The sequence below is a fragment of the Mesoplodon densirostris genome, chromosome 11 (genome assembly GCF_025265405.1).
Source record: "Mesoplodon densirostris isolate mMesDen1 chromosome 11, mMesDen1 primary haplotype, whole genome shotgun sequence".
In the NCBI taxonomy this organism is placed as follows: domain Eukaryota; kingdom Metazoa; phylum Chordata; class Mammalia; order Artiodactyla; family Ziphiidae; genus Mesoplodon; species Mesoplodon densirostris.
The window spans coordinates 4,975,226-5,001,190 of NC_082671.1; the positions used below are offsets into that span (position 1 = coordinate 4,975,226).

A 25,965-nucleotide genomic window follows, 5' to 3' on the forward strand; every position below is an offset into this window, starting at 1 on the left:
TGCTGAGTTGGGAGGATGTGCCAGGGTGGGGGAGAGAGGTGACCGGGCCACAGCCCTTTGCACTCTCCTTCCAGGGCTCCGTGTTGTCTTCAAGCCTTGCATCTTCCCTGTCACAGCCACTTTCACTGTCACCCACTTTCCTTCCCAACCCCCCTCACGCTGTACGAACCAGACACCAGCACGCCACAGACCAGCATGTGCCCCTGGGCTTTATTGAGTAGGTAGTTACAGTAGTGTTTTGGAGCTGGGGGCTGTGCACGTGGTCAGCTGAGGCCCAGGGCGGCTCTCTGTAAAGCTGGGCTCTCTGTAAAGCTGCGGCACCAGCTCAGACAGGCAGACAGGCCAGCAGGCCTCTACCTCCTAACTCGTCTCTCTGGCATGATTAGGGACCTTATCAGAGAAACATCTCTCGGGCACATCTGGGCACGCACTCTGCTCCAGGTGCCTCCATGCCCCCGCCCCACTCTTGACGCATAATAAGAGACCCTTTCACCAGGATTTCTTCTTGCAGGAAAGCTGACTTGGAAACGTGGGCAGGTGGGAGGCAGGGGCAGTAGGAGGGATCCTGGCAGGCAGACCTGCGTATCGGGGCCCCTACAGTGAGGACCTCTCGAGGGAGGGCCCTGGAAGGAACCGTGCACTGCAGCCCTCCCCACTGCAGGAACCAAACGCAAGTAACAGGAGCGAACTGAACCTCCTGGTATCGTAACCTCCTTCTGGCAGTCTCTAGATAATGATCTAAGGAGATAGGTTTACATTTATAATTAGAGGATAATTAGGAACATTTACAAGGGCCACCCTGCCCGGAGCAGGGAAGGTGGGGGCCGGCTGGGCACAGAGGCAAAGTCGGGGGAGGGGGGCTCCTCATCTCTTTTCACCCTTGTTTTTGCTGTTCCCACCCACAGCTCCTAGTAGGGAGGGAGGAATCAGATTCTCTTGGGGAGTGGGTGGCACGGAGACTGGTCACCAGGACCTCGCGGCTTGCAGAAGGCCCAGTGGCGGCTCTGGCGTGACGCCTGCCTTGGCGTCACCAGGCCAGGTGGGGCTGGAGGAGCAGACGGCCCCCGCCTGCTGTCCTGGCACAGAGGGCTCGGAAGGCCAGCCCCACGAGCGCCCAGAGAGCCGCCGGCTTGAGCAGTGTGGGTCCCGTCTCTACCGCAGCTCGGGGATGAACTGAGCCCAGCTGGCATCGTCGGAGCCCAGCAGGTCCTCCTCCAGGCCGGGGAAGCTGATGTCCAGCAGTATCTTGCTGAGGCTGTCATTCATCGTGTCCAGGACCAAGCCTTCTGTTAAGGAACGGTTGGCCGAGAGGCCGGCAACCTGCGGCTCAGAGGAGCCTGGCTTGGGGACCTCCATATCTGAGGGGGGACAGCCGCTGAAGGGGTCAGCGGTGATGTCAAAGGGCTCGGAATTGAGGAGCTCTCGGGGGGAGTCAAAGAGGGGGACGCTTTTCAGCGGGGTGGTGCTGAGATCCGCCAGCTCCAGCGAGTCCGGCAGGGGCCCAAAGGCACCCTGGGGGGTTCGTACGGGGCTGAAATCGAGCCCCCCCACTTTGGCCGGGGGCGTGAGCCTCCAGGGTTCGGGGGTCACGGGGAGGGCAGATTTGCTCGGGGTGGAGGAGATGGGCAGCACCTCCTTGATGGGTGTCTTGAAAGGCCCGCCCTCCTCGTGGGAGGAGCCAAGCTGGGAGGCAGGCTGCGAGGGCCCTGCTGTGGCTCCTCGGGAAGCCCCGGGGCCCTCGGAGAAGAGCAGCTCCGGCTCGTCCAGACAGGGGGGCAGGAGGTGCTGTTTCCTTCGAGACCGGCTCATCTCCCTCCTCTCCCTGCGTTTGATGACAAGCAGGTCAGAGACGCAGCGGGCTGGGGACTTGGGCCCGCTGTAGGACTTCTTGGGCCTGGGGATGGGGGAGCGGGACGAATCCTCCCAGGGGGGCGACGATTCCTCCTTGACAGATGGGCAGGGCGAGGGCCACTCTTCCAGGGGCGGGCTCTCGACTTTGATGGGTCTCCCTAAGTGTGGCGTTTCCTCCCCAGGCTGGACTTCTTCCTCCTTGATGGACTGGACTGGAAGCAGAGGAGACAGCCCTTCTCCAAGGAGGAGCTTCTCCTCTTTCACTGGTCCTGCCGTGGGCAGAGGGGCGACCCCCTCATCTGCGAGCAGCACCTGGAAGGGAAGCAGGTTAAGGTGAAAGCCAGGTCTGGAGATTCAACCAGGCAGCAGGTGGGACACAAGTTCATGACTAAGACAAGTGACATGCTGGTACTGATCCTCTTTTGTCTTTTTAAAGTCTTAAAGACTATTAAATATGAGACTATATGATGAAGGTGGTAGTTCAATTCTGGGGGTAAAAGATAGAGCGTTTCCTGGGCTTCCCTGGTGGCACAGTGGTTAAGAATCCACCTGCCAATGCAGGGGACATGGGTTCGAGCCCTGGTCCGGGAAGATCCCACATGCCGCGGAGCAACTAAGCCCGTGCGCCACAACTCCTGAAGCCCTGGCGCCTAGAGCCCGTGCTCTGCAACAAGAGAAGCCACCACAATGAGAAGCCCGCGCACCGCAACAAAGAGTAGCCCCCGCTCGCCGCAACTAGAGAAAGCCCGCCCACAGCAGCAAAGACCCAACACAGCCAAAGATAAATAAATTAAATAAATAATAATAAAATTAAAAAAAAAAAGACAGAGCGTTTCCTATGGTGCAGGCATAATTAGTATCCATCTGAGAGAAAATAAAACTGGATGGCTGTTTCATACCATATACAAAGACTTAAACAGAAGAATTAAAACCGTACAAATCCTGAAAGAGAATCTAGGAGACTACATGTACAATCTGAGGTGGGGGGGGGTGAACTTCTTAACCAAGACTGGAAACCCAGAAGCTGTAAAAGAGAAGAGAGACATATTTGACTACATAAAAATGTAAAATCTTTCTGTGGCAAGAGACACCATAAACAAAGTTAAGAAGCAAACAACAGAAGTAAAAAATATCTTAAAAGACAGGTTAATATTTTAATAACAAAGAAATCACAAATTATTACCAAAACCCTATAGGAAGATGGGCCATGTCCATAAATAAGCATCTCACAGTGAAAAATTCCCAGTGACCAAACACAGTGAGCAGGTGCTGACTTACCGATAAGCAAAGGAAGATAAAATGAAACAAGGAGCTGTCCTTCATACACCACAGAGGGGCAAATATTAAAAACACTGATAACACCCATGGCTGGCAAACATAGGTCTTGTTGGTGGATGTGTGAATTATCACAGATTTTTCTGGAAGCCAATCTTGCAATATTTAATAAACTTTAAAATAACTGTTCACTCAGCAATCTCATGTCTGGTTCTCTATCCCACAGAAATAAAAACACTAGTAAGAAAGATACTTGCAAAGTTATTTATTGCAATGTTCGCCATAGGGCAAAAAGACCTAGAAACATAATGTGCCCATGAAAGCGGAATGGTTGGAAAACGTACGGCAGAGCCACACCATGAAATATTATGTAGCCATTAAAAAACAATGCAGGGCTTCCCTGGTGGTGCAGTGGTTAAGAATCCGCCTGACGATGCAGGGGACACGAGTTCGAGCCCTGGTCCGGGAGGATCCCACATATCGTGGAACAACTAAGCCCATGCACCGCAACTACTGAGCCTGTGCTCTAGAGCCCACAAGCCACAACTACTGAGCCGGTGTACTACAACTACTGAAGCCTGCTCACCTAGAGCCTGAGCTCCGCAACAAGAGAAGCCACCAGTATGAGAAGCCCACGCACCGCAACGAGGAGTAGCCCCCGCTCGCCGCAACTAGAGAAAGCCCGTGCGCAGCAACAAAGACCCAATGCAGCCAAAAATAAATAAATTTTTAAAAAATGCGTTAGGGACTTCCCTGGCTGTCTAGTGGTTAAGGCGCCATGCTTCCACTGCAGGGGGCGTGCGTCTGATCCCTGGTCCGGCAACTAGGATCCCGCATGCTGTGTGGTACGGCCCAAAACCCCCCAAAACCAAAAAGCCAAAAACAACAAAACAAAATAAAAACAAAAAACAAAAGCAAACCCAAGGCTCTTTATCTGGAGCCCCTGCTACTTCCATCTCAGAGAAAGGGGCACTGGGGCCCTTCCTGTACTTGTTACAGGCCAGCTCCTGCTCGCAAATCCTTCTCTACATCACAGCATGGTCTTAACTTACTGTCCTCAGCCCTCGAGCTAGACCACTGATGCTCAACTAGGAGCAACTCCCCTCAGGGGACATCTGGCAACACCTGGAGACATTTTAATTGTCACACCAGGCGGTGCTCCAGACATCCAGTGGGGAGGGACTAGGGATGCTGCTAACACCCTTCAGTGCACAGGGCAGCACCCCTCCACCCCCAACAAAGAATTATCCAGCCCTAAATGTCAGCTGTATTGAGGCTGAGAAACCCAGAGCTAGACTAGCCCATCTCTATACCATTGTTACTGGGGGCCTCCAGGGCATGCCCATTACAAAGCCCTCTCCAGGGACCTCCCTGGCGGGCCAGTGGTTGAGTCTTTGCGCTTCCAGTGCAGCGGGTGAGGGTTCGATCCCTGGTCGGGGAGCTAAGATCCCTCAGGCTGCGTGGTGCAGCCAAAAATAAATAAAAATATAAAAAAGAAAAAAAAAGGCCCTCTCCACACCTGTTTGCTACCCAAATCTACTTTGTAAAGCCTCCTTCCCTTGTGAACTCTTCCTGAACCATCCCAGCCCATCTGTTATAATCACCCTTGTCTGAACTCTTATAAACTCATCAGGCACGTGTGGGCCTTCCAACAACCCTTACATCATATGGCAGGTTCCTTTCTGGTTCTTATAATGCTGTTGCATTTTCCTATGTATCGGTGCCTTGTCTACCAACTAGATGTATAAGCTTCTCAAGGGACACTTGGCAGAATCTGTAACTGACTGGAGTCTCTGCTCAGAGAGAACCCGAGGCACTGACCTTGGGGGCGATGCGGACTCGCTTGCTGTGGCGGGCGAGCTCTGAGCTCATGAGTGAGGCTGCCAGGGGCAACGGCACCTTGACCGAGGGCTGCAGCACCAGGGACTGGTTCACTGGGAACTGGATGGGCACCAGGTACGAGCTGACGCGCGGCAGCAGAGGCTTCATCTTCCGCCCTAGGGGGTACCGGGAGGGGTCAGGAGCACGGTCCAGGGACAGGCCCCTTCCAGGCTATGGGATCTTTGCTCTCCTTCCCTGGGCTGGGACCCCCGAGTCTGCTCCCTACAGGTGAGCCCCCTGGGACCAGGCTCCCCCATACTAACGTGCGCCATGGGGGAGTTCAGTTTTGATGGCCACGTTCCGGCGGAGCTCAGGGTTGGGTCGTTTCTGCTGCTGTTTGGGGCAGAGAGGGAGAGAAATAGACCGGGTCAGAGACGCAGGGGGACGAGGCAGGCGACCCCACCAGCTGCTCCGGTACCGGGCATGGAGCGAACCGACCGCCTGGCCCTGGGCAGGTGGTGGCACAGACACACGGCAGCGGGCAGTCCCACCACCTCATCCAGGTGTCCTCACCCCCAGGTTGCAAAGCATGGAGCTCTATGAGGGGCAGAGAAAAGCCAGGTAGAGAAGTGAGAGCAAAGACGGCCGCCCTCCAGGCCTGTGCCATGCACCGTGGTCACCATGTTGCAGGGATACTATGGCGGGTCCTCCTGCCACGCACCGCGGTGCTTGGGGCACCGTGACGAGCCCATGGGAGCAAGAGGAGGTGGAGGTCACGTGTCCTGAACACCCAGCAGCTCAGGTGCTCTGCGTTCAGGGCTGGCAGGCACCCAGCCACAGGCTCCCTTTCCTGCTAATGTCTTGTCCCTGTCACCAAAGCCATGCTGAGCGTGGAAAGGAAACAAGGCCGAGCCCCGAGCAGGAGGGAAAGAATCTTACTGATTCCAAGTGCTCGGGCGATTGTGGAGACCCTGGGTCCAGTGGCTGGTGGTGGTCAGGCATCGTGGGAGAGAAACGAGACGAAGTTACCACCAGTGCAGTCAAGCTGACCAGACTGGGCAAACCTATTCCTGATGGACGCCGAGGGCCACCCTCAACAATGGTCCCTCCCGGGAGAACGAGGGCAGCTAGCGGCACCCTTCTGGGCACTCTGAAACTCCAAAGCAGTCGCTTCTGACAAGAGATTCTGGGGGCTTCGTTTCTGCTCTCCGGCCTAAAGAAGGGCTTTTTAAAAACCAGGTTTCCCAGACTTTATCTGTAAGAATCACCTGAGATTCTTGCTAAAAACACATGTTCCTGGGCCCATCCCAGGCCTACTGAGTCAGAAGCCCCAAGAGAGGGGCCTACGAGGCTGTATTTTAACAAGTGTTCCAGGCAGTTCTTATCACAGCGCAACACTGCCCCAGGAGGTCCCGTTTTTGGATCAGAGTCCTCTCTGTGGCCTGGTCTAGCAGAGAAGTGTGCCATCCCTTACGGGCTGGCTGGCCTTTAACTCTACCCTGATCGGATAAGCTCATCCCAAGAGGACTTCTTTCCTTTTGCGATGGATCTCATGACCTCCATCACCAGCCCTATTTGGACAAAACCAGGATGCTTACCTTAAACACCTGGTCCAGTGTCAAGTAGCGATTGGCACTGGGGTGAATGGTCCAGAAGGAGACCTTGCCGTTGGCAGACGTCTCGCGGACAAACATGTCGTGGAGAGAGAGGTTGTGGCGGATGGAATTCTGAAAGTAGAGGACGCCACTCATCAGCTACTTTGGCTTTGGAAACACTACCGCCGATGTCCCCCAAGGAAATCAGGCCCAGGCTTTGTGTCCTTGTAACCTTGCCTATTGGTAGCTCCTGTGACACTCCGCATGGCAGAGCTGGCAACCTGAGCCATCAACCCGTCTGACCAGTGGGGACAGAGACTGGGGCCGTTCCTGAGGGGGTGATAAAGCAGGGACCTGGACAGCTGTCAGGGGCTGGGAAAGAGGAGTGAGGCTGTTGGTGATAACCAGTAGCCAGAGAGGCGAGGGAAGAAATTATGATGCCAGGGAGCTTCCTGGTGGCCTAGTGGCTAGGATTCTGGGCTTTCACTACTGTGGCCTGGGTTCAGTCCCTGGTTGGGGAACTGAGATCCCACAAGCCACATGGCATGGCCAAAAAAAAATTATGATGCTGGGGAATTCAGGTGAGGTGAGTGTGAGGTTAATTGTCCTGCTATGGGGAAAACAATACAAAAGCCCCTTGGCCTGGGACAGAGCGGCTGTTGGGGCACCTACGCTGTGGCTCTGAGTCCCGTGTGAGCTATGGCTCCCAGGCATCTGTGTTCCCGTGAGCAGGAGGAAGAGAAGATCCCCGCCTTCTGGAGAAGAAATGTGACTTTACAGAAGGTGAATCTTTGGATCGTGGGGCTTACAGATTTTGTTTTTCATTAATATCTTTTCACAAAGCTACTTAGTCGCTCCAGCTGCTGTTCAGTGCAGCACAGAAGTGGGCTCTGTGCTGTACTGAAGAGTCTCCTTCAACCCAGGGTAGCGACAGATGAAGTGGTTACAGGGCTGTTAGTGATGATTTGGTCTGGATTCGGCAGGATCGAGTCCCAACACAAAAGATACGGTTGTTAAGGTTCTAGCATCCTTGGCGCTTAACTGCTCCCTCCGCACCAGACACAGACTACTGCCCTTCCATGCAGACAAACTATTGGGCCGGACTGACCTTGACTGTGGCTGTTACAGGACACGGTACCTTCCAGCCTGGCTTGGCGATGTGCTTGAAATAGGGGAAGTGGTCCTCGATCCAAGTGTAGATGTCTTTCAGGGTCATGCGCTTCCTCTCCGTACTGTTGATGGCAAATTGTATCATGGCCATGTAAGAGTAGGGTGGCCGCTCAGACACGGAGTCCGGCCAGGATGCCGATGCTCCCAGGGGCCCCTCAACCTGAGCGTTCTGAGAAGCCAAAGGGAAAGAGAAAAGGCAATGACACAGAGAGTTCACAAGACCTCCCTCACCCACTCCACCCCAAAGAACATCCCCTAGAGAAACATTTTATCCCACAGAGTTGTACTGGAAACAAATCATCTGAGACCACTATTCCACAGAATAAAATTTTAGGCTTAGGAAGAATCTTAGAGGTGATCTAATCCAGTCTCCAAACATAGAACCACTTCTCTGTCATCGGTCATTTTTTTGAAGATATTGCCCAATAATAATTAGAAGTCCAGTCTTTGTCAGTTGAAACCTCTCAGGAAAGTCTGGGTACATATTATGACTCTTAAAGCATCATCTGTATGTTAAAACTACACCCATTTTCCAGACCTGAGCGTCGAGGGACCTAGGTCTTAGCCTGATTTCTACTGATATGATGTGAATAAATCCATCTCCTTTCAATGTTTGTACAAGAGAAATATTCCCAAGGGTATGGGACAGAGAAACGTCAGCAGGGCACACATCTGGCTAAGTCGCAGGCAAAGATCTGATCATCCACATTTTAGAAAATTGAGCTATAACTTTGTAAAGTACACAAGTTCTAAGTGAACAGCTCAGTTTTCACTATGTACACATCCACGTAAATTTTCCCTTTTAAAAATTGTTGAGTGAAGTAAGTCAGAAAGAGAAAAATAAATACCGTATGCTAACACATATATATGGAATCTAAAAAAAAAAAAAAGGGGTTCTGAAGAACCTAGGGGCAGGACAGGAATAAAGACGCAGACGTAGAGAATGGACGTGAGGACACAGGGAGGAGGAAGGGGAAGCTGGGACGAAGTGAGAGAGTGGCATGGACTTATATTTACTACCAAATGTAAAACAGATGGCTAGTGGGAAGCAGCCACATAGCACAGGGAGATCAGCTCCGTGGTTTGTGACCACCTAGAGGGGTGGGATAGGGAGGGTGGGAGGGAGATGCAAGAAGGAGGAGATATGGGGATATACGTATATGTATAGCTGATTCACTTTGTTATAAAGCAGAAACTAACACATCATTGTAAAGCAATGATACTCCAATAAAGATGTTAAAAAAATAGAAATTATTTAAGGAAAAAATAAAAAGATAAAAAAATAAAAATTGTTGAATGATGGGTTAAAGGGTATATACAAAGGGCAACCATGAAGAACAAACCCAGGCCACACAAATGGGTCAAATCAAGTTTGATTGCTGGAGAGGTATTTAAAATTCACAACTAACTCATTTTATTTGCTATTAATTTATCTTCTAATAAAACAATCTTGTTAAAAATGCCGTATTCTTTTCATACTGTTGAGATACCTCTTTAAAGTTCAAGTGGCTTTCCAAACTGAGACCTCTTCATTATTTCCTGAATACTTACTCAACACCTACTAAGGGCACAGTACTAAACCCAGTGCTGACGGGGTACAGAGTGAGCCAGAGGAGTCTGCCCTCAAGGAAATTTCACAGATAGGGGCGAGGGAGGGGGGGTGGGAAGATCCCAGGTAGAAAGGGAGCTCCAAATTAGAGAGAATCACACTAAGTGAGTGCTAATACCAGAACTTGGAAATTCTACTCCACAGGCCACTTGACTTCCCTTCTTAGAAACTCCCTGAACTGGCTCTGACTGCCCTAGGGAGCGACGGGACAGTTCACCTTAGCCTGACTCTGCTCCAGGTGACGATTCTCCTTTTCCTCCACCTCTTGCTTGATGCTGCAGGAGCCCAGCCCATCGGAGGTCATCTTTCCAAGCCACTGCATGTTGGTCAAGCTGTTGTCTAGCGTGCAGCCGGCTGCCTCGCCACCAGCTACAGGGGAAACAACCCAAGACGCCGCTTAGCTGCCTGATCCCGAGCCCAGCAGGCGCAGTGAAGTTGGCAGTTAGGGATCACCTCTGCCCTGAGGGACAGGGAGCACATGCTGACTCTACTGTGGCCTCTCGGGTACTCCGCCCCATTAGGATTTCGGGAGAAATTCAGGAGCACGGTTCAAGTTGCATTTCAGTCTGAGCCACACTGAGCCTTAGAGATGGGTCAAGGCAACCTTATAAAAGCATGATTGAGCATCTCAACAAAGAAAGTCACTTTTCCTTCTCATGCTTTCTCCTTCATTAAGATGGAGAAAGATTCCTATTTCCTTATGTGGTCAATGCAGAGGATAACTAGAAACGATAAACAAATCCTTTTCCAATGTAAAGAAGGGAGTAGAAATGCTACATTACATTGCAACCCCTTTGACAGTGCCCAAAGGATCCGGGTCAAGGTTTTAGGATGAAGAAAGGCAAGACTTTCCCCCGGTTCGGGCAGACGCCTGTGTGTCCTAAGCATCCATGTGGCAGACTGCAGTCCTCACCAGGGACAGGGAAGGCTATCTCCTCACCCCTTTGCCTTACAGACCACATACCACAGTTCTCCCATCTCTGCCCAGGAAGGGCTCCAGGTGGTCTAGGAAGATTCACGTCCTTGGAGGCAGACTTTGGTCCCAGGGTCTCGGTGATCACTTCTGTCCTCTTGGCATCATGGCTGGCTTGGGCTTGAGGCTGGGGTCCTGGAGGGCGAGTGGGGGCTCCCCCGCAGCTGATGAGGATGAATTTATGGGGCCCACTGCTGCCACTCTCCTTCCCTTTGGCAGTCAGTGCTGTGATGATGCTCTGGATATTGGCATTCTTGGGGACGGCCACCACTTGGGTGTTGGGCATGGTCGGGTGGTTAATGATCTTGATCCCGGCTGGAAACTTGCAGGGGTTGGACTCTGCCACCTCCTTGGAGGCCTGCGGTTGAGCAGGCTCTTGTTGGGCAGGGGGCCTCTTAGGCTCCTCTTCTGATGTGTCACCTGGGGCATTCTGAACGGGAAGGGGCAGCTTCCGTCTTTTGAGAATCAATGGCCGACGGGGGCTGGTTTTCATTATGAATCTGTGCTTTCACTCTCCATTGAGAATGACAAGCATGGACCCTGGAAAGTGCAAGGGGCAGCAGGAGGTCAGAGGCTGATTAGGCTGAGAAGGAGGTTCTGTTAGGGAGGGGTCTTCCTCATCACATGACCAGGAGCATGGGTCCACAGGCCCAGGTGAATACCCCTCGGGGCTGTGTAAAGGCCACAGACAACAGGGAGATGAGTTCTACCGACAAAAGTTAAAACTGAAGCAAACAGAAGAAATTCAAAGGGGGAAAGTGGGATTAGGTGGGCTGTAGGTCAACATAGTCAAAGCTCTAGGAGCTTAAGAATGTTTGGGGAATTCCCTGGCGGTCCAGTGGTTAGGACTGGGTGCTTTCACTGCCGAGGGTGAGGGTTCAATCCCTGGTCAGGGAACTAAGATGCCACATGCCACGCGGCGTGGCCAAAAAAGAATGTTTAGCTACAGAAATAAATAGGGAAGCTACAAAAATGTGGAGATGTCTCTTATTTCCTACTGTAACACAGATCACTTGCAGTGACTATTGGGATGGGAACGCTGGAATAGGACATCCTGACAAGACTCTGATCCCATAATCCATTCTTGCGTAGACCACATGTTTTTTTTTTTTTTTTTTTTTTTTTCTTTTTGCGGTATGCGGGCCTCTCACTGTTGTGGCCTCCCCCGTTGCGGAGCACAGGCTCCGGACGCGCAGGCCCAGCGGCCATGGCTCACGGGCCCAGCCGCTCCGCGGCATATGGGATCCTCCCAGACCGGGGCACGAACCCGTATCCCCTGCATCGGCAGGCGGACTCTCAACCACTGCGCCACCAGGGAGGCCCCAGACCACATGTTTTTTATTCCATCTTACTTTACAAATGAAAGGATCTGAACCCACAGAATCAGAGGAAAAAGGCAGATTGTACCGTTATTGTCACACCACTGAAGAAATCATCTTCCAGCTCACAAGACCTCAGATCAGAGGGAAACTGCTCTACTCAAGGCCCAGGGTAACGCTAAGGGGTGACATCATTTCACAGGCTATTACCCTTGCCTTTCTTAAAAAAAAAATACATTTTTCTTTTACAATTTGCGAACTATTTATATAGTGACATTTTAGTACTTGCCTGTGCTTATTCATATTTTGACTTTCTAAGCATGTGACTGTATCGCTTAATTTCTCTTCCAGAACCGAGACTGTTACCCCTGTCTCCTGACTAACAGACTGTGCTGTCTTCAGTGTGCTAAGGTGGTTTTGTAGTGTTAAGGAAAACTGTTTTATCTTTTTAAAATTGCGTTTTTTGATTTTAACAGATCTGTGGAATACTCTACCACTGTGTAAAGTTGTGAAATTCCACTGAGAGGTACTCTGAGGGACAGAGGGATGGGCTGTCCCTTTTTTAGGATATCTGCCATCTCCCTAAAATTGACTGTCACACTCGTCTGACATTTGCCATCTGCTTAGAATCCACAGACCCTCTCCACTCTGCCTCCTTTTCCTGTATATCTAGGTTTCCTCTACCTTCAAATCTCAGTTTTACTTCCACCTCCTATCTCTTCCGGCCTCCCTCCCTCCACCCATCAACCAGTAGATACTAGTATTTACTAGTATTCGCTCCCCACCCGCAAAAGATATCTTCCTGGTCTAAAGCTTAATTTTCCCTTCTACTCTGACCAGCCTCTTGCTACCACTGCCAACACCTTCTAGCCCGGAGACTTCCGGAGCGGCTCCCGGGACTCACCCACATCCAGACCAGGGCTAGGCTGCGGGGGTCTCCGGAACCCGGAGGAGGGTCCTGGGAAAGGGCGGAGTGGAGGCCTAGAGGTGAGAGCAACGGGGTTCAGGGGAGTGTGCGAGCAGGTCGGCCTCGGCTCCCAGCGCAGTAAGCTCAGAGGGACCCCAGCCGCCGTCTGCCGGAGCAAGCGGGCCGCCCCTCCTCCCGGGGGAAGGCCGGGGGCGCTCAGCGGGAGAGGTGAGGAGGGCCGGGAGGCTGGATGCAGCAGCGCCGCGCACCGTCGCCAGCCCCGTCCGGAGCCAGCCCTCCGCGTACTCCCGGCCCCGGCCTCTCGCACGCCGCCCACTCACCTCGCTTGCACCGCCGAACACGCCGGCTCCGGGCGGCCCCGCGCTGCTCCCAGCGGCAGGCCGGGCCGCGACCCCGGCTGCGGGGCGGGGAATCCCGGGATCCCGGGAAGTGGGGAGGGGGTCCCGGGCCGGGGGTGGGGTCCCGCTCTGAGGCTTTCAGTTTGTTCCGCTGTTTGAAATTGGCGCCGGCGGAGCGTTGCTGTCACGTGACGGGCGTGGCCAATCAGCGCCGGCCCTGTCTCCGCGTTCAGCCGGGATGCCGGCGGCGGCGGCGGCGGCGGCGGCGGCGGCGGCGGCGGCGGCGGGCGGGCGGGCCCTGCCTGGCTGTTGAGGCGGGCGGGGCGGCGGCGGGAAGATCAGGTGAGGCAGCCCGACCGGGCGGTTGAGGCGGACGGAGCGGCTGGCGAGGCAGCCCAGCCGGGCGGGTGAGGCGGGCGGAATGGCGGCCTCGTCGGGCGGGTGAGGCGGGCGGAGCAGCGTGCGAGCCGGGCGGGCTGGTCTGCGGCGGGTGAGGCAGACAGAGCGGCGTGCGGACCTGGCGGGCTGGCGGGCGGATCGGCGGCGGGTGAGACGGACGAGGCGGGCGGCTCGTGGGGAGAGCGCAGGAGGGCTCCGCGGCGGCGGGGCGCGGGGGACCCCAGGGACAGTGGGGACCCCGGGCCGCCCCGCCCGGCTGCGCTGCGCCCGCCGCCCCGGGCTCTTCCCCCCTCGCTGGGGGGACTGTCCTCCGTTGACCTCCGACCAGCGATCGTCGCGGGCCCCCGAGCGGCCTGAGGGCTCCTGGAGCGTAGTTACGACCTCGTCAGGTTCCCTCCTGAAAAATTATTCGCACACGGTGAACCCTGCCTCCACCCTGAATCTTCGAGTTTTGATCTCCTCCCGCCCCACACCCCCGCAGTCTTTTCTTTGTAGTAAAGGACTTTATCTACTAACTTCGTCAACACGTTTAGTTGAGCACCTACCATGTGCCAGGCCGCGCTAGGATGAAGTGGAAGACGGGGTCTTTCTCCTGCGCTTACGGTCTGATGGGAGCAGAGAGGAGCTCAGACAGATTCGCAGCGAATTGCTTATTTAATCAAGTGGAGAATTACAGCTGCGAAGTGATAACTTAGAGCTCAGGGATAACTTTGAGTATGTAAATAAGGGGATCTTGCCTTATGGTAGGTGAGAAAGGCATTTCTTTTTTTTTAATAAATAAATTAATTTTTGGCTGCGTTGGGGCATTTTCTCTAGCTGGGGCGAGCACGGGCTATGGAGTCTCCGGTTCGGTGCGGTGCGCGAGCTTCTCATTGCCGTGGATTTTCTTGTTGCTGAGCGCGGCCTCTAGGCGTATGGGCCCAGTAGTAGTGGCTTGTGGGCTCTAGAGCCAGGCTCAGTAGTTGTGGCATACGGGCTTCTACTTGCTCCGCGGCATGTGGGTTTTTCCTGGACCAGGGCTCGAATCTATGTCCCCTTGCATTGGCAGGCGGATTCTTAACCACTGCGCCACCAGGGGAGTCCCAGGAGAAAGGTATTTCTGATGAACTAAAGCTTCATCTGAGATCTGAGGCCTTTATGCAGATACGGGAGGGAGACCCTCCAAGCCAAGGGAATGAGGTGTGCAGGGCCAAGCCGCAGGAGGGAAGCGTGGGCGGCACAAAGGCTGAAGAATATCTGAGGGGTTTGAGCTAAGAGACCTGCACTGGAGTGTGTGTGAGATGAAGCTGGAACCAGAGCCACAGGACCTCAGCCACCACTAGGAGTTTGGTCCTTACCCAAAACTCAAAAATTTTAAGCAGGAGTGTGAGTCAAGATCAGATTTGCAATTTAAAAAGGTCCCCCTGCAGGGGGTGCCAGAGGTTAGGGTAGACCAGTTAGGCTATTGCAGTCAGAACTGTTGGGACTTGAAGGGTGGTGGAGAGAGAGGGAAAGAGGCGTAGGGTAAGATTATTATCTTTTAACAAAGGAGGAATGCTTTTATCAAGTTTTGAGTTGAATAAGTCTCAAAAAATAGATTGCCATTGATTCTGATCCCACATTTAATACTGAACTGTCACTAAAACCCACAAATCTGTTTTTTTCCCCAAAGTATAATTGACATAACACATTATGTTAGTATCAGGTGTACAACATAATGATTACCTATTTACACCTCAAAATGATCACAGTAAGTCTAGTTACCATCTGTCACCATACAGAGTGACAAAAAACTTTTTTTCTTGTGATGAAAACTTTTAAGATTCTCTTGGCAACTTTCAAATTTGAAATACAATATTGACTATAGTGACCACACTGTACATTACATCCCATGACGTATTTATTTCATAACTGGAAGTTTGTACCTCTTGACTCCCTTCATCCATTTTGCGCCCTCCCCCCAACTGCCCTCCTCGAGAGAGGGGTATTTTTTTTTTTTTGCAGTACACGGGCCTCTCACTGTTGTGGCCTCTCCCGTTGCGGAGCACAGGCTCTGGACGCACAGGCTCAGTGGCCATGGCTCACGGGCCCAGCTGCTCCGCGGCATGTGGGATCCTCCCGGACCGGGGCACGAACCTGTGTCCCCTGCATCGGCAGGTGGACTGTCAACCACTGCACCACCAGGGAAGCCCGAGAGAGGGGTATTTTTGAAGACATGTTTAAGAGGTAGGATTGACAGGGCTTGGTGTTGGGTTGGATAGTAGAGGGAAAAGGTAAATGTCAAGGTTTTTGGTGGCATAGCTGGATGAATGATGATACCATTCCCCGAGCAAGGGCCCTGGAAGATGATCACTTTTACGGAGGGGGGTGCAAGGGAAATGAGCATGAATTCAGTTGTAAATGCTTTGAGTTTGAGGTGCATTTGAGACATCTAGTTGCTGTCGCGTAGGCAGTGGAATATTTGGGTCCTGAGTGTGGAGAATTCTAAGCCAAATATAGAAATGCTTGACTCATGTACTTCCAGGTGGTTATTGACATGTCAGCAGACGATTGCCTGGGAAAGGCATGTAGAGTGAGGAAGGCTCCAAAGCCCAGCCAGAGGGAGAGGCCACAGTAGCAAAAGGGACTGACCTCTAGTTACAGCAGAAAGAAAGAGGATGGATGCAGATAGACTGAGGTTTGTGTGTTTGCCTCTGGAAGATGAGAGTGTTTCCTTTGATGTCTCCTGTGTTCTTTGTGAAGTAGGATGTAAGGCGGTTGGTGTGGAGAGAAGAAGAGTTCTGAAGTTTTAAGACAGTGGGAAAGTTTTAAGATAACCTTTGTGGGAAATGAGTTGATCAAGGACACGGTAGGACTGCTGAACGATGTGGCGTCCCCAGGAGGCTGGGGACTTTGAGCGAGGCGTGAACTTCAGCCCTTCTCCCTGGAGCGGTTGTTACCACTGTCATCTCCCCGCTGGGCTCCTGCAAGAGCCTCCCCCTCGCTTCTCTGCCTCCTTTCTCTGTCCCCCCTCTTCCCAACCCACCTTTCCTACAAAGCACCTAGAGCTATCTTTGAAAAGTATAAATCGGACTGTGTTACTTCCCTGTCCAGAGCCCTGCGGTGACTTCCTCTTGCACTAAGAATAATTCAGCCCAGTCCTTACCCTTGCCTTAACCCTGTGTCACGTGAACTGGCTTCACCTCCTACCACTCTCCAGTTCAGCCATGCTGACCCTACTGCTTCTTGAACAAGTCAGACACATTCCCCTCTTGTGGTCTTTGCACTTAATGGTTCTCTCAGTCTGGAATATTCTTTCTCACATCTTTCTCTTGTCTGCTTGTTCTCCTTTCTTCATTCAGGTCTTTGCTCAAATATCATATTTCAGATGGGCCTTCCCCGACGACCCTGTCTAAAGTAGCACTGGGTCAGCTCAACCCCTTACACCGTTTCACTTTTCTCTGTACCTCTAATCACTTCCCAACTAGATGTAAGCGCCATGAGGTCAGGGATTTAATTTTGTAACCTGCTATATATTTCTAGCACCTGTAACAGTGCCCAAAACACGGTGGGCACTCAGTAAATATTTGCTGAATGAATGAGTGAACAAATGGATGTATTTATTACCTGTGTTCTTCCTAAAATGTTTGTTTCTTGAGGGTAGAGACTTCGTCCTGATTTCTCTTTACATGTATCTCCACTTCCCAGTGACATAAATCAGAGTATGTTGCTTTGCTCTTGTTGACTGAATGAAGGAATCATGCTGTATAATGGAACCAGTCTGCCCTGCTGTGTGCCTCTCCCTCCAGGATGCCCGGTGGCACCACCCATTCACCTCTCGACTCAAACTTCCATCCCACCAACCCACTGACAGAACCCTTATTAAAACTGATGTGGGGGCTAGACCCACTGGACGCGTTCTCAGACTTGTTATTCCTTTGTGGGTCCTGTTGGCCCTGCCTCTGCCTCCCGCCTCCCACCTCTGCTGACACCGCCCAGGTTCCGGCTTCATCGGTTCTCAGGCAACACAGTTACCTTCTAACTGGTCCCCCTGCTTCCGGGGCACTTGATCTCGCCTTTCACACTGTTGCCTGGATGATCTGTCTAAAAGACAAAAGCAAACAAAAACCAAGTATGGCACCTAGTAGACAGCTGAAGATTTGAACACTGAATATTTGATATTTACTATTTAAGGAATTTACACATATAAATATATATTAATGTATAGTATATAAATATTGTATATAAATATGTATATTTATATATGTTAGTTGTGTTACTAGGAATGATATCATGACTGGGAACATAGTATTTTCAAAATAATAAAGGGGTAGGGGAAGTGGATGGGATGTGATTGGTCATGGGTTGATGGTTGTAGCTGGGTGATGGGCACATGGGAGCTCATTATATTATTAACTATTTTTTTGTATGTTTGAAATTATCTGGGGTAAAGTTAAAAAAAAAATCCAAGTGTGATCATATCCGTCTGCTGGAAAATCTTCAGTGACTACTTAGGCCAGAGTCCAAACTCAGATGGTCCGCCTGGTTTTCTGCCCTGAGCCTGACACCACGTCCCGCCTCAGGTCTTGCCTTTTGTCTTTTCGTGCCTTGTGTCCAGCTCCATGGAGTCTGAGTGCCTGGACTCGCAACGCCCCTTCCTGTCTCTGCCTTGGTGTGTGCTGCTGCTCAGCCTGGAGCGCCCCCTGTTCTTTGGCTTTTCCTAGCCCTTCTATACCTAGATCAGGTATCACCCTCTCCAGAAGGCCTCCCCTGGGGGGAGTGCAAGGGAGCACGGCTCTCATTATTGTAATTGTCTGTCTCCCTCTGTTAGACTCCCAGCTCTTTGAAGGCAGGGGCAGTCTGTGTCTCTACAAGTGCTTGGCACCCCGTAAATGATCGTGGGATAAGTGGTTGGTTATTCATCTTTAAACTCCCAACACCCAGCATGGTGCTTAGCACGTGCTCGATAAGTGTTCATTGAACGAACGTTGTTGAGTGTGAAACTACTGTGTATTGCCTTGGTGGTGTAGGTGTACCACCCCACAGTCTTGGGGTAGGGCCGCTGGCTGCTAGCAGAATCGGCTGGCAGAGTGTGAGGAAGAGCTGGGGAATCAGCAGATTGTTTTCTCCCAGCTTTTGTTTCTTCTCCGCAGGCATGGGTTGGAAGTGGAGTCTCTCCCTGGACCTGACGACAGCCAGCATCATGCAGTTACTAACTGCTCTACCCTCACCTATTGATGCCTCCCAGGAAAAAACGCCGCCAAATTTCCCAGAAACCCCAGCTGCTATTCTACCAACAACCACTGGAGGGCCCCAAACACTGCTCTGAGTCTCCCCAGCTTCCTATCACCCACACTAGACAGGTGCCCAGCAAGCCCGTTGACCACAGCACCATCACTTCCTGGGTAGGCCATGGGATTCTTGCCTTGGCTTTTCCTCTGCCAGGCTTCTCACACTGCCATGTGGAGACTCGCAGGCGCAGGGACAAGGAGGTGGTGTACTCCTTCTGTCTGTCCTCAGCCACGTTCTCTGGTTTATCATTCCTGAGTTCAGACTGAGGCGTGGGTTGACTGGAATTGGAGTCTTTCCCGCGCCCCACGTTCCTCTGTAAGAGTTCAGTATAAAAGTTTCACTATCCAGCAGCTGGGTGAGAAAGCCAGAGAAATGTCAGAAGCAGTAAAAAATGAGATTGTTCCCTGAGCTTCCCGTGAGACGGAGTTTTTAGCTGAGTACTCTATTTACTGTTTAAATGACCAAACGTTGAAGAAAAATCCTCAGAAATGCCATATGTTCTATTTTGACAGTTTAAAAGCCCTGGGAAGAGAACATAGCTACGGCATGTCAGGGAAGTAGTGTAGCAGAAGGGCCAGACAAAAGCCTAAGAGTGCTTACTAAATGTGCTTTGCCCACGATTGCTGGGGAGAACCAGAGCTCTGGCTTCAGGACGGGGGAAGAAACATAAATGTTAGAACCCTGTTGATGAGGAGGAATGAACACGTGAACACGTATCGAGTCCTCACTATGTGCCAGGCCCCCTGCTGCTTGCTTTCCATGCCTGGTCTCACTCCCGGTTCTTTCCTTCAGCCCTTCGTCCTCCACTGGGGCCTTCTTGGTGCCAGGTGCTCTGCTAGGGCTGGGGATCAATGGTGAATAAGACTGCTGGGCCCGCTCTCAGAGTTGAAAGGTAGACAGTTAAGCGTGTTGCAGCCGTACGGTACGATGAAGCGAAAGAGGCATTGTCCCCTTTCTTGCACAGGAGGGAACCGAAAGCCAGGGAGATTGAGTAACTTGCCCAAAGCCCGTATCCCTTGGATACTGTTATCCAAATAGACAGCTGCTTTTGTTTTGTGTCCATTGCTGTTATGGGCCCCCATTTAGGATTCTGGTCATGGGATGCAGTTTCCTTAGGTTTGTATTTGGTAGTTGGCTCTCTTCACTTTTTTTTTTTTTCTTTTGGAATCCTTAGGTATCACCTCAGTTTGATACAACAGCAGAAAGCTGGTTGCCAGTCAACAGGAAACGTCATTGCCGAGACCAGGCAAGGCGTTCAAGTCGAAAATCTACCAGCTCCAAGTTTCCACACCTAACATTTGAGAGTCCACAGTCTTCTGCCAGTTCAGCCAGACCTGGTATCCCCCTAATCAGGGACTGTCTCAGTCAACCAGAAAAGGACATTTCTGGAAAGCCCTTGGTTCCCATGCTCAGCCCCCAAAGCTGTGGGGAGCTGTCTGCACATGCACTTCAGAACTTCCCTTATGTGTTCATTCCACCGGATATCCAGAGCGCAGAGTCCTCAGGGCAGGGAGGGCCCATTCCCTCGGAGCAGAGGGAAAACAGCCTTCCCAGCTGCTCCCTTCACACGAGCACGCCCAAGAGCCCAGAGCCCGGGCCTGTTCTGGTTAAAGACACTCCTGAGGAGAAGTACGGGATAAAGGTCACATGGAGGAGGCGCCAACACCTGTTCACTTACCTCAGGGAGAGGGGGAAGCTGAGCAGAAACCAGTTCCTTGTGAAAAACTGACTGGGTTTCTCGGACATCCGTGGTCTCAAGAAATTGATTGCTGGAGTCCAAAGGGAATTGAATTCCCAGATTGGCTTTTTAAAATACCTTGTGTCATAAACAGTTTTTAGTGTCATAAACAGTTCACTTCATATTTTCCTTGTATTAGCTGTTTAAATTTTTTAAATATCTTGTAACTTTACAAAGTCTGTAAATAAATAAATGGCTGCAGAAAGTTTGGAGAGAGCCCTGCTTCTGTCACTAATGCAGCGGTACTGCCCCCTCTACAAATGGTCTTTCCTAATTGTTCCCTTTAACCACTGCTTGTTCATCCTTTTAAACACCTCATTCAAACTAATTCATTCCACATGTCTGAGTACCGACTCAGTGACCACTTCCTCTGTAACCAGATGCACGGAAAAACTCGAAGCAAACTGGGACTTTTTGTAGTTGAGCCGCTGTCTCTGCAGCCTTGGCTCACCTGCTGAGAGGGCTGGATGAAGAAAGGGCAGCAAGCCTGTTTTAATGAGTCAGTGGGACCAAGGGAGATAAAGGGGACATAGGCTACTTAGGGTTACTATGTTTTGAATTTTTGTTTCCAACTGTAGTAATCTGTAAATATTAAAAAGGGTGGGAAAACGATTTCTTGAACTGTTTAAAATGTATGTAAATAAATATATAATCTTTTCAAATACTACTTTTTATTGGAATTCATGCAGAAGGACTGCCTGGTCAACAAAATGTCTCAATTTTCCTTCCACCCATACGAGTAGCATCTCATTCAACTCCATTCCGTCAGCCTTCAGAACCTAGTCTGTGTCAGGTCCAGCCCGAGCTAGACAAGCAGGGATGATTTATTTTTAAAATGGGGATTTGAAGCACAGATAACCGTGTTCGGGGTAACACGGTGAGTGGAGGCTGACCAGAGGAAGCAGTGCTCGGCTCTCCCAGCTTGTGCCAAATTTTCTGCCTTTTAGAGGCTCAAAACCAGTGTGGGGACAACTTTGGCCTCGGAATGGAACGCCGCAAAGTCAACACGCGATGAGTTCTAACGGGATGTTCTGTAGGGACTGTAATGCTGCATATAAGTTGGGGACAAGATTTACTGGATCCGATAGCGGATCTCTTTATGGGATACTGATGTTCGAAGACGGTAGGCTGCGAGGGCGGTAGACGGAAAAGATCGTCAGGCGGATGTGCAGGACAGGTCCGGGGACGCCCTAAAAGCTTGGGCTGGACTAGGGGAGGGGGCGCAGACGCACTTGGTTAGGAAGGGCAGCCGGGCGAGCAAGTGTGGTTCCGGGAAGTCCTCGGGGTCGGGAGGGGGCGGCCCCCCATGAAGCGCCCTGGGGGGCCTCCGCGTATGGACCGCTGGGTGAGGGCAGCCTGGGCGCGCGGCGGTTACTGGGGGCTGGGCGGCTCCTCCAATCCAGCTGCGCGTAGCAACCAGCGCGCAGCAACCCGTCCGTAGCAACCCTCCCGCGGCGCCGCCACCTCCCCTAGCAACCACCCGCGGGGGCGGTGGGGAGCAGCGGGCGCGCGGGCCAATGGGTGCGGAGCGGCGGGAGCGCGATGGCCAATGGGCGGCGGCGACAGTGCGAGGTGCTGTTGCGGGGCTGGGCCGCTGCGCCAGGCTGGTCCCCAGCGGCCGCCGCGCGGGTGTGGTCAAGGTCGCTGCTCTCGGGGCAGCGGGATGGAGGCGTCGCGCCGGTGTCCGGCGCCCCGCGGGGACAGGTCAGTGGCGGTGGCGACAGGCGGAGGCTGAAGGGGGCCGTGGCGTTCCGGGCTGGGAGCCGAGGGGAGTGCGGGAGGCTGGGCGGCGGGAGACGAGTGGGGGCGGCGTGCGGGCAGGGGGCCGCTCGCGCCGAGGGCCGGCTCGTGTCCAGTCGCGTCGGCACCCGCGGGGTAGGTCCGGCCTCGTCAGAACGCGTTCGTCAGGGGCTGCTCCGCCTGGGCCGGGGGTGCGGGGTGGTTCCGGGGGCCAGCGGAGCGGCCGTGGTGGCGGCTGCATCCCGCCCCAGGCCCGGTGCTCTGGAGGGGTCAGCGCGGGCCGGGCCGGGCCGGTAGGTTCGGCCGGGATCCCGAAGCGTGGATGCGGGCGGGCGGGGTGGAATCACGGCTTCGCCTGGACCCGAGCCCGCACACGCCGCCCACGCCCGCCTGCTGCCCGGTACCGCCTGGTCGCGGGTCAGCAGCTGAAAACGACTCAAAGGCTTGTCGCCCAGGTGGCCTTGCCGCGGACAAAACCCGTTTTTCTCTTTCATTGGGTTTTATTTACGTGAGAGTAGCGCTCTGTGAAGTTGGTTTAGTGCTTTTTGGTTTGTTTGTTTGTTTGTTTCTCTGAAGTCGAGAGAAGAATCTGCGTTTCCAGGTGTAAATATGGAAGCGCCAGGAGGAGATCCCGTTTAAATTCAGCATCCTCGTTGCATTCGGATGGTGCTCGCTCACTTGTGGGCATTCGGTCAATCTTAAGTGAATTAAGGCAGTAAATTTCCCGGCTACCAGATGTATGGTGTGACTCATGATTTTTGGAAGGAAAAATGGAATTGACTTTGAAATTGAGACCAGGAGGCAAAGAGGTTTTTAAGTTTTTGGACCTGAAGTTTCAATGGATCATTTTAAAGTTCGTCCCTCTTTTTCTTCCCGAAGAAACCAGCTCTTTAATTTTAAAATGGACCTCAAAGGGGAATGTGTGAGTCACCAAGTGTTTCTTGTGCTGTAGGTTCTGTCACTGGTTAACTGACTTGTTGCCGAGAGGGAGTGGAATTAATGTCTCTGACTTTTTTGGCTTCCGGTTGTGTGTTTAGGACGTTTTTGATGAAATACATGGATAGAGTTTTTGGTATCAGTGCCTTTCAGTGTGAAGGATAACATCTGACTTTCAAGTTTCCCGTGACTGTTTTTTTTTTCTTCTTTGAATGATGAGACCATTTTCCCATGAGGCAGAATTATTTTCAACAAAGTAGAAAAATTATGAACAAACACTACTTCAGACATTTTTCCTGTATCTGAAATATTTAGTGGAAATTGGAGATGGAATTTGAAACAGCACTCTCAGATCCTTGGCTGAGGTTAGGTGTTTGTATTGTAGATTCCCCTGGAGATGACAGTGGTCGGCTAGTGCTGGAACTTGAGCCTCTCTGGCCTTTTGTTCCTGATACAGGATTGAAGATGTGATGAGAGAGACTGCTCCACGTGATGTGACCTTGTGACCCAGGGTTGACTGAGAAAGTCCTAGTGTATGGTTTGTCCATATGCTATGATTTTTCCTCAGAAATACAAACAGCAGTGATGACTGGAGGTTATGTCTTGGCCAGGCTTGTTATCCTCTCACAAGTTCTCTCTTTTTCAAAGGCTTCATTAGATGAACTAATTGTTGGCAAACAGACTTACCCAGTGCTTAAAAATAGTTAGATTAACTAATATGTGACTACAGTATGTTTGGCAGATATCAAAAGCTACAGTAAAAGCCTAATAACGTCTAACATCCATGTATTTCTTCAAATATGAAGGCTACATAGAGACCTAGGAAGGAAAGAAGAATCCCTGTAATAAATTTCCTTTCCAAGCAGACAGACTCAGACGTTTTTGGAATAGTTTCATTTCTGGCTTCTCTTATTCTTTCCTTTGGAAATGCTGCTGTTTTCCCTGCCTTTGTGCCCACTGAAAGAAAAAGTTAACATTTCTTCTTACCAAGAGGAAAAGTATGCTTGAGTTACTCAGAAGAGGAGCTGAAGGTGCCTTGCTTCTCCATGTTTGAGGATTTTAGGACTAGAAGGGGTCTTGATAATCCTTAGTTCTATTCAAGAGTAGTTCTCAGTGGAATTGTTAAGGCTTCTTTCAAACTAAAATTTCCTGTGGTCTGCTTTTACTTCCTCTGAGTCAGTTCACTAGGAAGAAGCTCTTTGTACTAAATCTGTGCTGCCTTCATCAGACTTTCTTACTGTTAGTAAAGGCCGCACCACTTTCCTGTCCTGGTTAGAGCCTGAATCTGCTGATGCCTGAGAAGAGACACACTGTCCACATTCCGACGGCTGTGCTGTCTTTATTAACTCTTAGTACTTGTTATGAGTCTTTTTTTTTTTTTAATAAATAAATTTATTTATTTATTTATTTTTGGCTGTGTTGGGTCTTCGTTTCTGTGTGAGGGCTTTCTCTAGTTGTGGCAAGCGGGGGCCACTCTTCATCGCGGTGCACGGGCCTCTCACTGTCGTGGCCTCTCTTGTTGCGGAGCACAGGCTCCAGACGCGCAGGCTCAGTAGCTGTGGCTCACGGACCCAGTTGCTCCGCGGCATGTGGGATCTTCCCAGACCAGGGCTCGAACTCATGTCCCCTGCATTGGCAGGCAGATTCTCAACCACTGCGCCACCAGGGAAGCCCTTGTTATGTGTCTTGATAATGAGGATTCTCATCTCTGACCCTTTGCTTTAGAACTTCTGTGACAACATTAATGATTATTGTTGTATCATAGAAGTCATGAGGACCCACCCCTGGAAGGCCACAGTTCTGAAAGAGATTGCATTAGTCCTTTAGTACTGTTTAGTACGGCCACCTGTTTATCAGGTGGCCCTTGCTGTTTGACCACAAGGCCTTGTGGCGAGGGGGAAGCGCTGGAGGCTTCCACTGGGTTCCTGAGCTCTCAGCCCAGCTTTTCCGCTGTCCAGCAGTGCGACATTGAAGCACTCATCTACTACTTTGGCTTCAGTTTTCTCCTCTGGAATAATAGCGCTTCTTCGGATTCCCTCCATGATTTATACTGAATTAATAAAATACCATATTTTTAACTGCACATAGCTCAGATTTCAAAAGGTACAAAATGATATTCAGTGAAAAGTATGTCTTCTTTTCTCATTGTCTTTGTGTCACTTAGTTCGTTCATTGGCAGGTTTCTTAGGGGGATCTTCCAAAGGTATTCTGTATATTAAGTGATCTCTTCATTTTCCTTTCCTGTTCTTAAAACATGATGATTTTGAGGGCTTCTGGTGGCGCTGTGGTTGAGAGTCCGCTTGCCGATGCAGGGGACGCGGGTTCGTGTCCCGGTCCGGGAAGATCCCACATGCCGCGGAGCGGCTGGGCCCGTGAGCCATGGCCGCTGAGCCTGCGCGTCCGGAGCCTGTGCTCCGCAACGGGAGAGGCCACAGCGGTGAGAGGCCCGCGTACCGCAAAAAAAAAAAAAAAAAAAAAAAAAAAAGTGATGATTTTGAGTTTTAGGGTAGAATACGATAATCTAAACTCTGATATCTGCATTCGTCATGGGCAAGATATATTTTTAGACTATGAACTATAGTTCCTTCAGGTTTTTTTTTCTGTGATAATTAATGTATAGAAAATAAGGCTTGTAGGAAGAAAACAAGAATTATTTTTCAGACAAGCTTCCTGAAAAATAAATCATTGCTTCTTAGATTTGCTGGAAGAAATGTCAATAAATATATAGTTTGCCTTTGATTTTAGGTTTTAGAATGAAGCAAGTTTATAGAGGGTTGGCTTGTTTTCCTATTCAAATTCAGTGTAATTTTGTTACAGCAATTTGATATGTCATATAAGCCAGGGGCAAAGTAGAAGGAGATGTTTTGACTGAGTAAAGTTGGCAAGCTGTGCTTTTAAAAAGGGAAGCTCTGTCAAGATAAAACGATCAATAATGATGGCTTACATTTGTGTATCCTTTGCAGTGTTCATAGAGCTTTCACGTACATGATCTCTTTTGAGCTTCACAACTCTGAAAAGAGCAC

The 25,965-nt window shown here is 51.2% G+C and overlaps 3 protein-coding genes across 12 annotated transcripts in view; 2 read left to right on the plus strand and 1 right to left on the minus strand.

Moving 5' to 3' along the window:
• Positions 1–194: 194 nt before the first annotated feature.
• On the minus strand, positions 195–13,057 carry FOXM1 (forkhead box M1). Of its 5 annotated transcripts, XM_060113324.1 has the most exons (12): positions 12,862–13,057; positions 12,518–12,594; positions 11,702–11,833; positions 10,286–10,834; positions 9,539–9,690; positions 7,681–7,881; positions 6,546–6,674; positions 5,887–5,931; positions 5,271–5,340; positions 4,948–5,123; positions 2,789–2,875; positions 195–2,163 (listed from the first exon to the last, which is right to left on the minus strand). In XM_060113324.1, exons 4-12 carry the CDS (start codon positions 10,785–10,787, stop codon positions 1,153–1,155), a joined length of 2,373 nt encoding a protein of 790 aa, XP_059969307.1. In that variant the 5' UTR covers positions 10,788–10,834; positions 11,702–11,833; positions 12,518–12,594; positions 12,862–13,057; the 3' UTR covers positions 195–1,152. The 5 variants fall into 5 exon arrangements, with proteins under 5 accessions (XP_059969307.1, XP_059969306.1, XP_059969309.1 ...); XM_060113323.1 differs by lacking the exon at positions 11,702–11,833; XM_060113328.1 differs by lacking the exon at positions 11,702–11,833 and having other exon boundaries at positions 2,119–2,163; positions 2,751–2,875.
• Positions 12,578–20,475, plus strand: RHNO1 (RAD9-HUS1-RAD1 interacting nuclear orphan 1). Of its 5 annotated transcripts, none has more exons than XM_060113336.1 (3): positions 12,578–12,600; positions 18,390–18,641; positions 19,703–20,475. In XM_060113336.1, the coding sequence occupies exons 2-3, from the start codon at positions 18,474–18,476 to the stop codon at positions 20,255–20,257; spliced, it is 723 nt and encodes a 240-aa protein (XP_059969319.1). In that variant the 5' UTR covers positions 12,578–12,600; positions 18,390–18,473; the 3' UTR covers positions 20,258–20,475. The 5 variants fall into 5 exon arrangements, with proteins under 5 accessions (XP_059969319.1, XP_059969315.1, XP_059969316.1 ...); XM_060113332.1 differs by lacking the exon at positions 12,578–12,600 and adding an exon at positions 13,158–13,221; XM_060113333.1 differs by lacking the exon at positions 12,578–12,600 and adding an exon at positions 13,221–13,286.
• A 1,308-nt stretch (positions 20,476–21,783) lies between these two features.
• The window catches only part of TULP3 (TUB like protein 3), a 42,831-nt gene continuing 38,649 nt past the window's right edge, over positions 21,784–25,965 (plus strand). Inside the window, exons 1-2 of one of the 2 annotated variants that reach the window (XM_060112463.1) lie at positions 21,784–21,980; positions 22,590–22,607. In XM_060112463.1, the coding sequence (XP_059968446.1) occupies positions 21,784–21,980; positions 22,590–22,607 (215 nt within the window). The remainder of the gene's footprint in view (positions 21,981–22,589; positions 22,608–25,965) is intronic. The other variant, XM_060112458.1, reaches the window with a different exon arrangement.

Bases quoted from the DNA above. Each gene is read 5' to 3' on its own strand.
- RHNO1 (XM_060113336.1), top strand. From the start codon at position 18,474: ATGCCTCCCAGGAAAAAACGCCGCCAAATTTCCCAGAAACCCCAGCTG. The intron at 18,642-19,702 runs GTAGGCCATGGG...TGGAATCCTTAG, and splicing joins ACAGCACCATCACTTCCTGG to GTATCACCTCAGTTTGATAC.
- FOXM1 (XM_060113326.1), bottom strand. From the start codon at position 10,787: ATGAAAACCAGCCCCCGTCGGCCATTGATTCTCAAAAGACGGAAGCTG. The intron at 7,882-9,538 runs GTGAACTGTCCC...TTGGCTTCTCAG, and splicing joins TGGAGCAGAGTCAGGCTAAG to AACGCTCAGGTTGAGGGGCC. The intron at 5,932-6,545 runs GTAAGCATCCTG...GACCACCACCAG, and splicing joins CACTGGACCAGGTGTTTAAG to CCACTGGACCCAGGGTCTCC.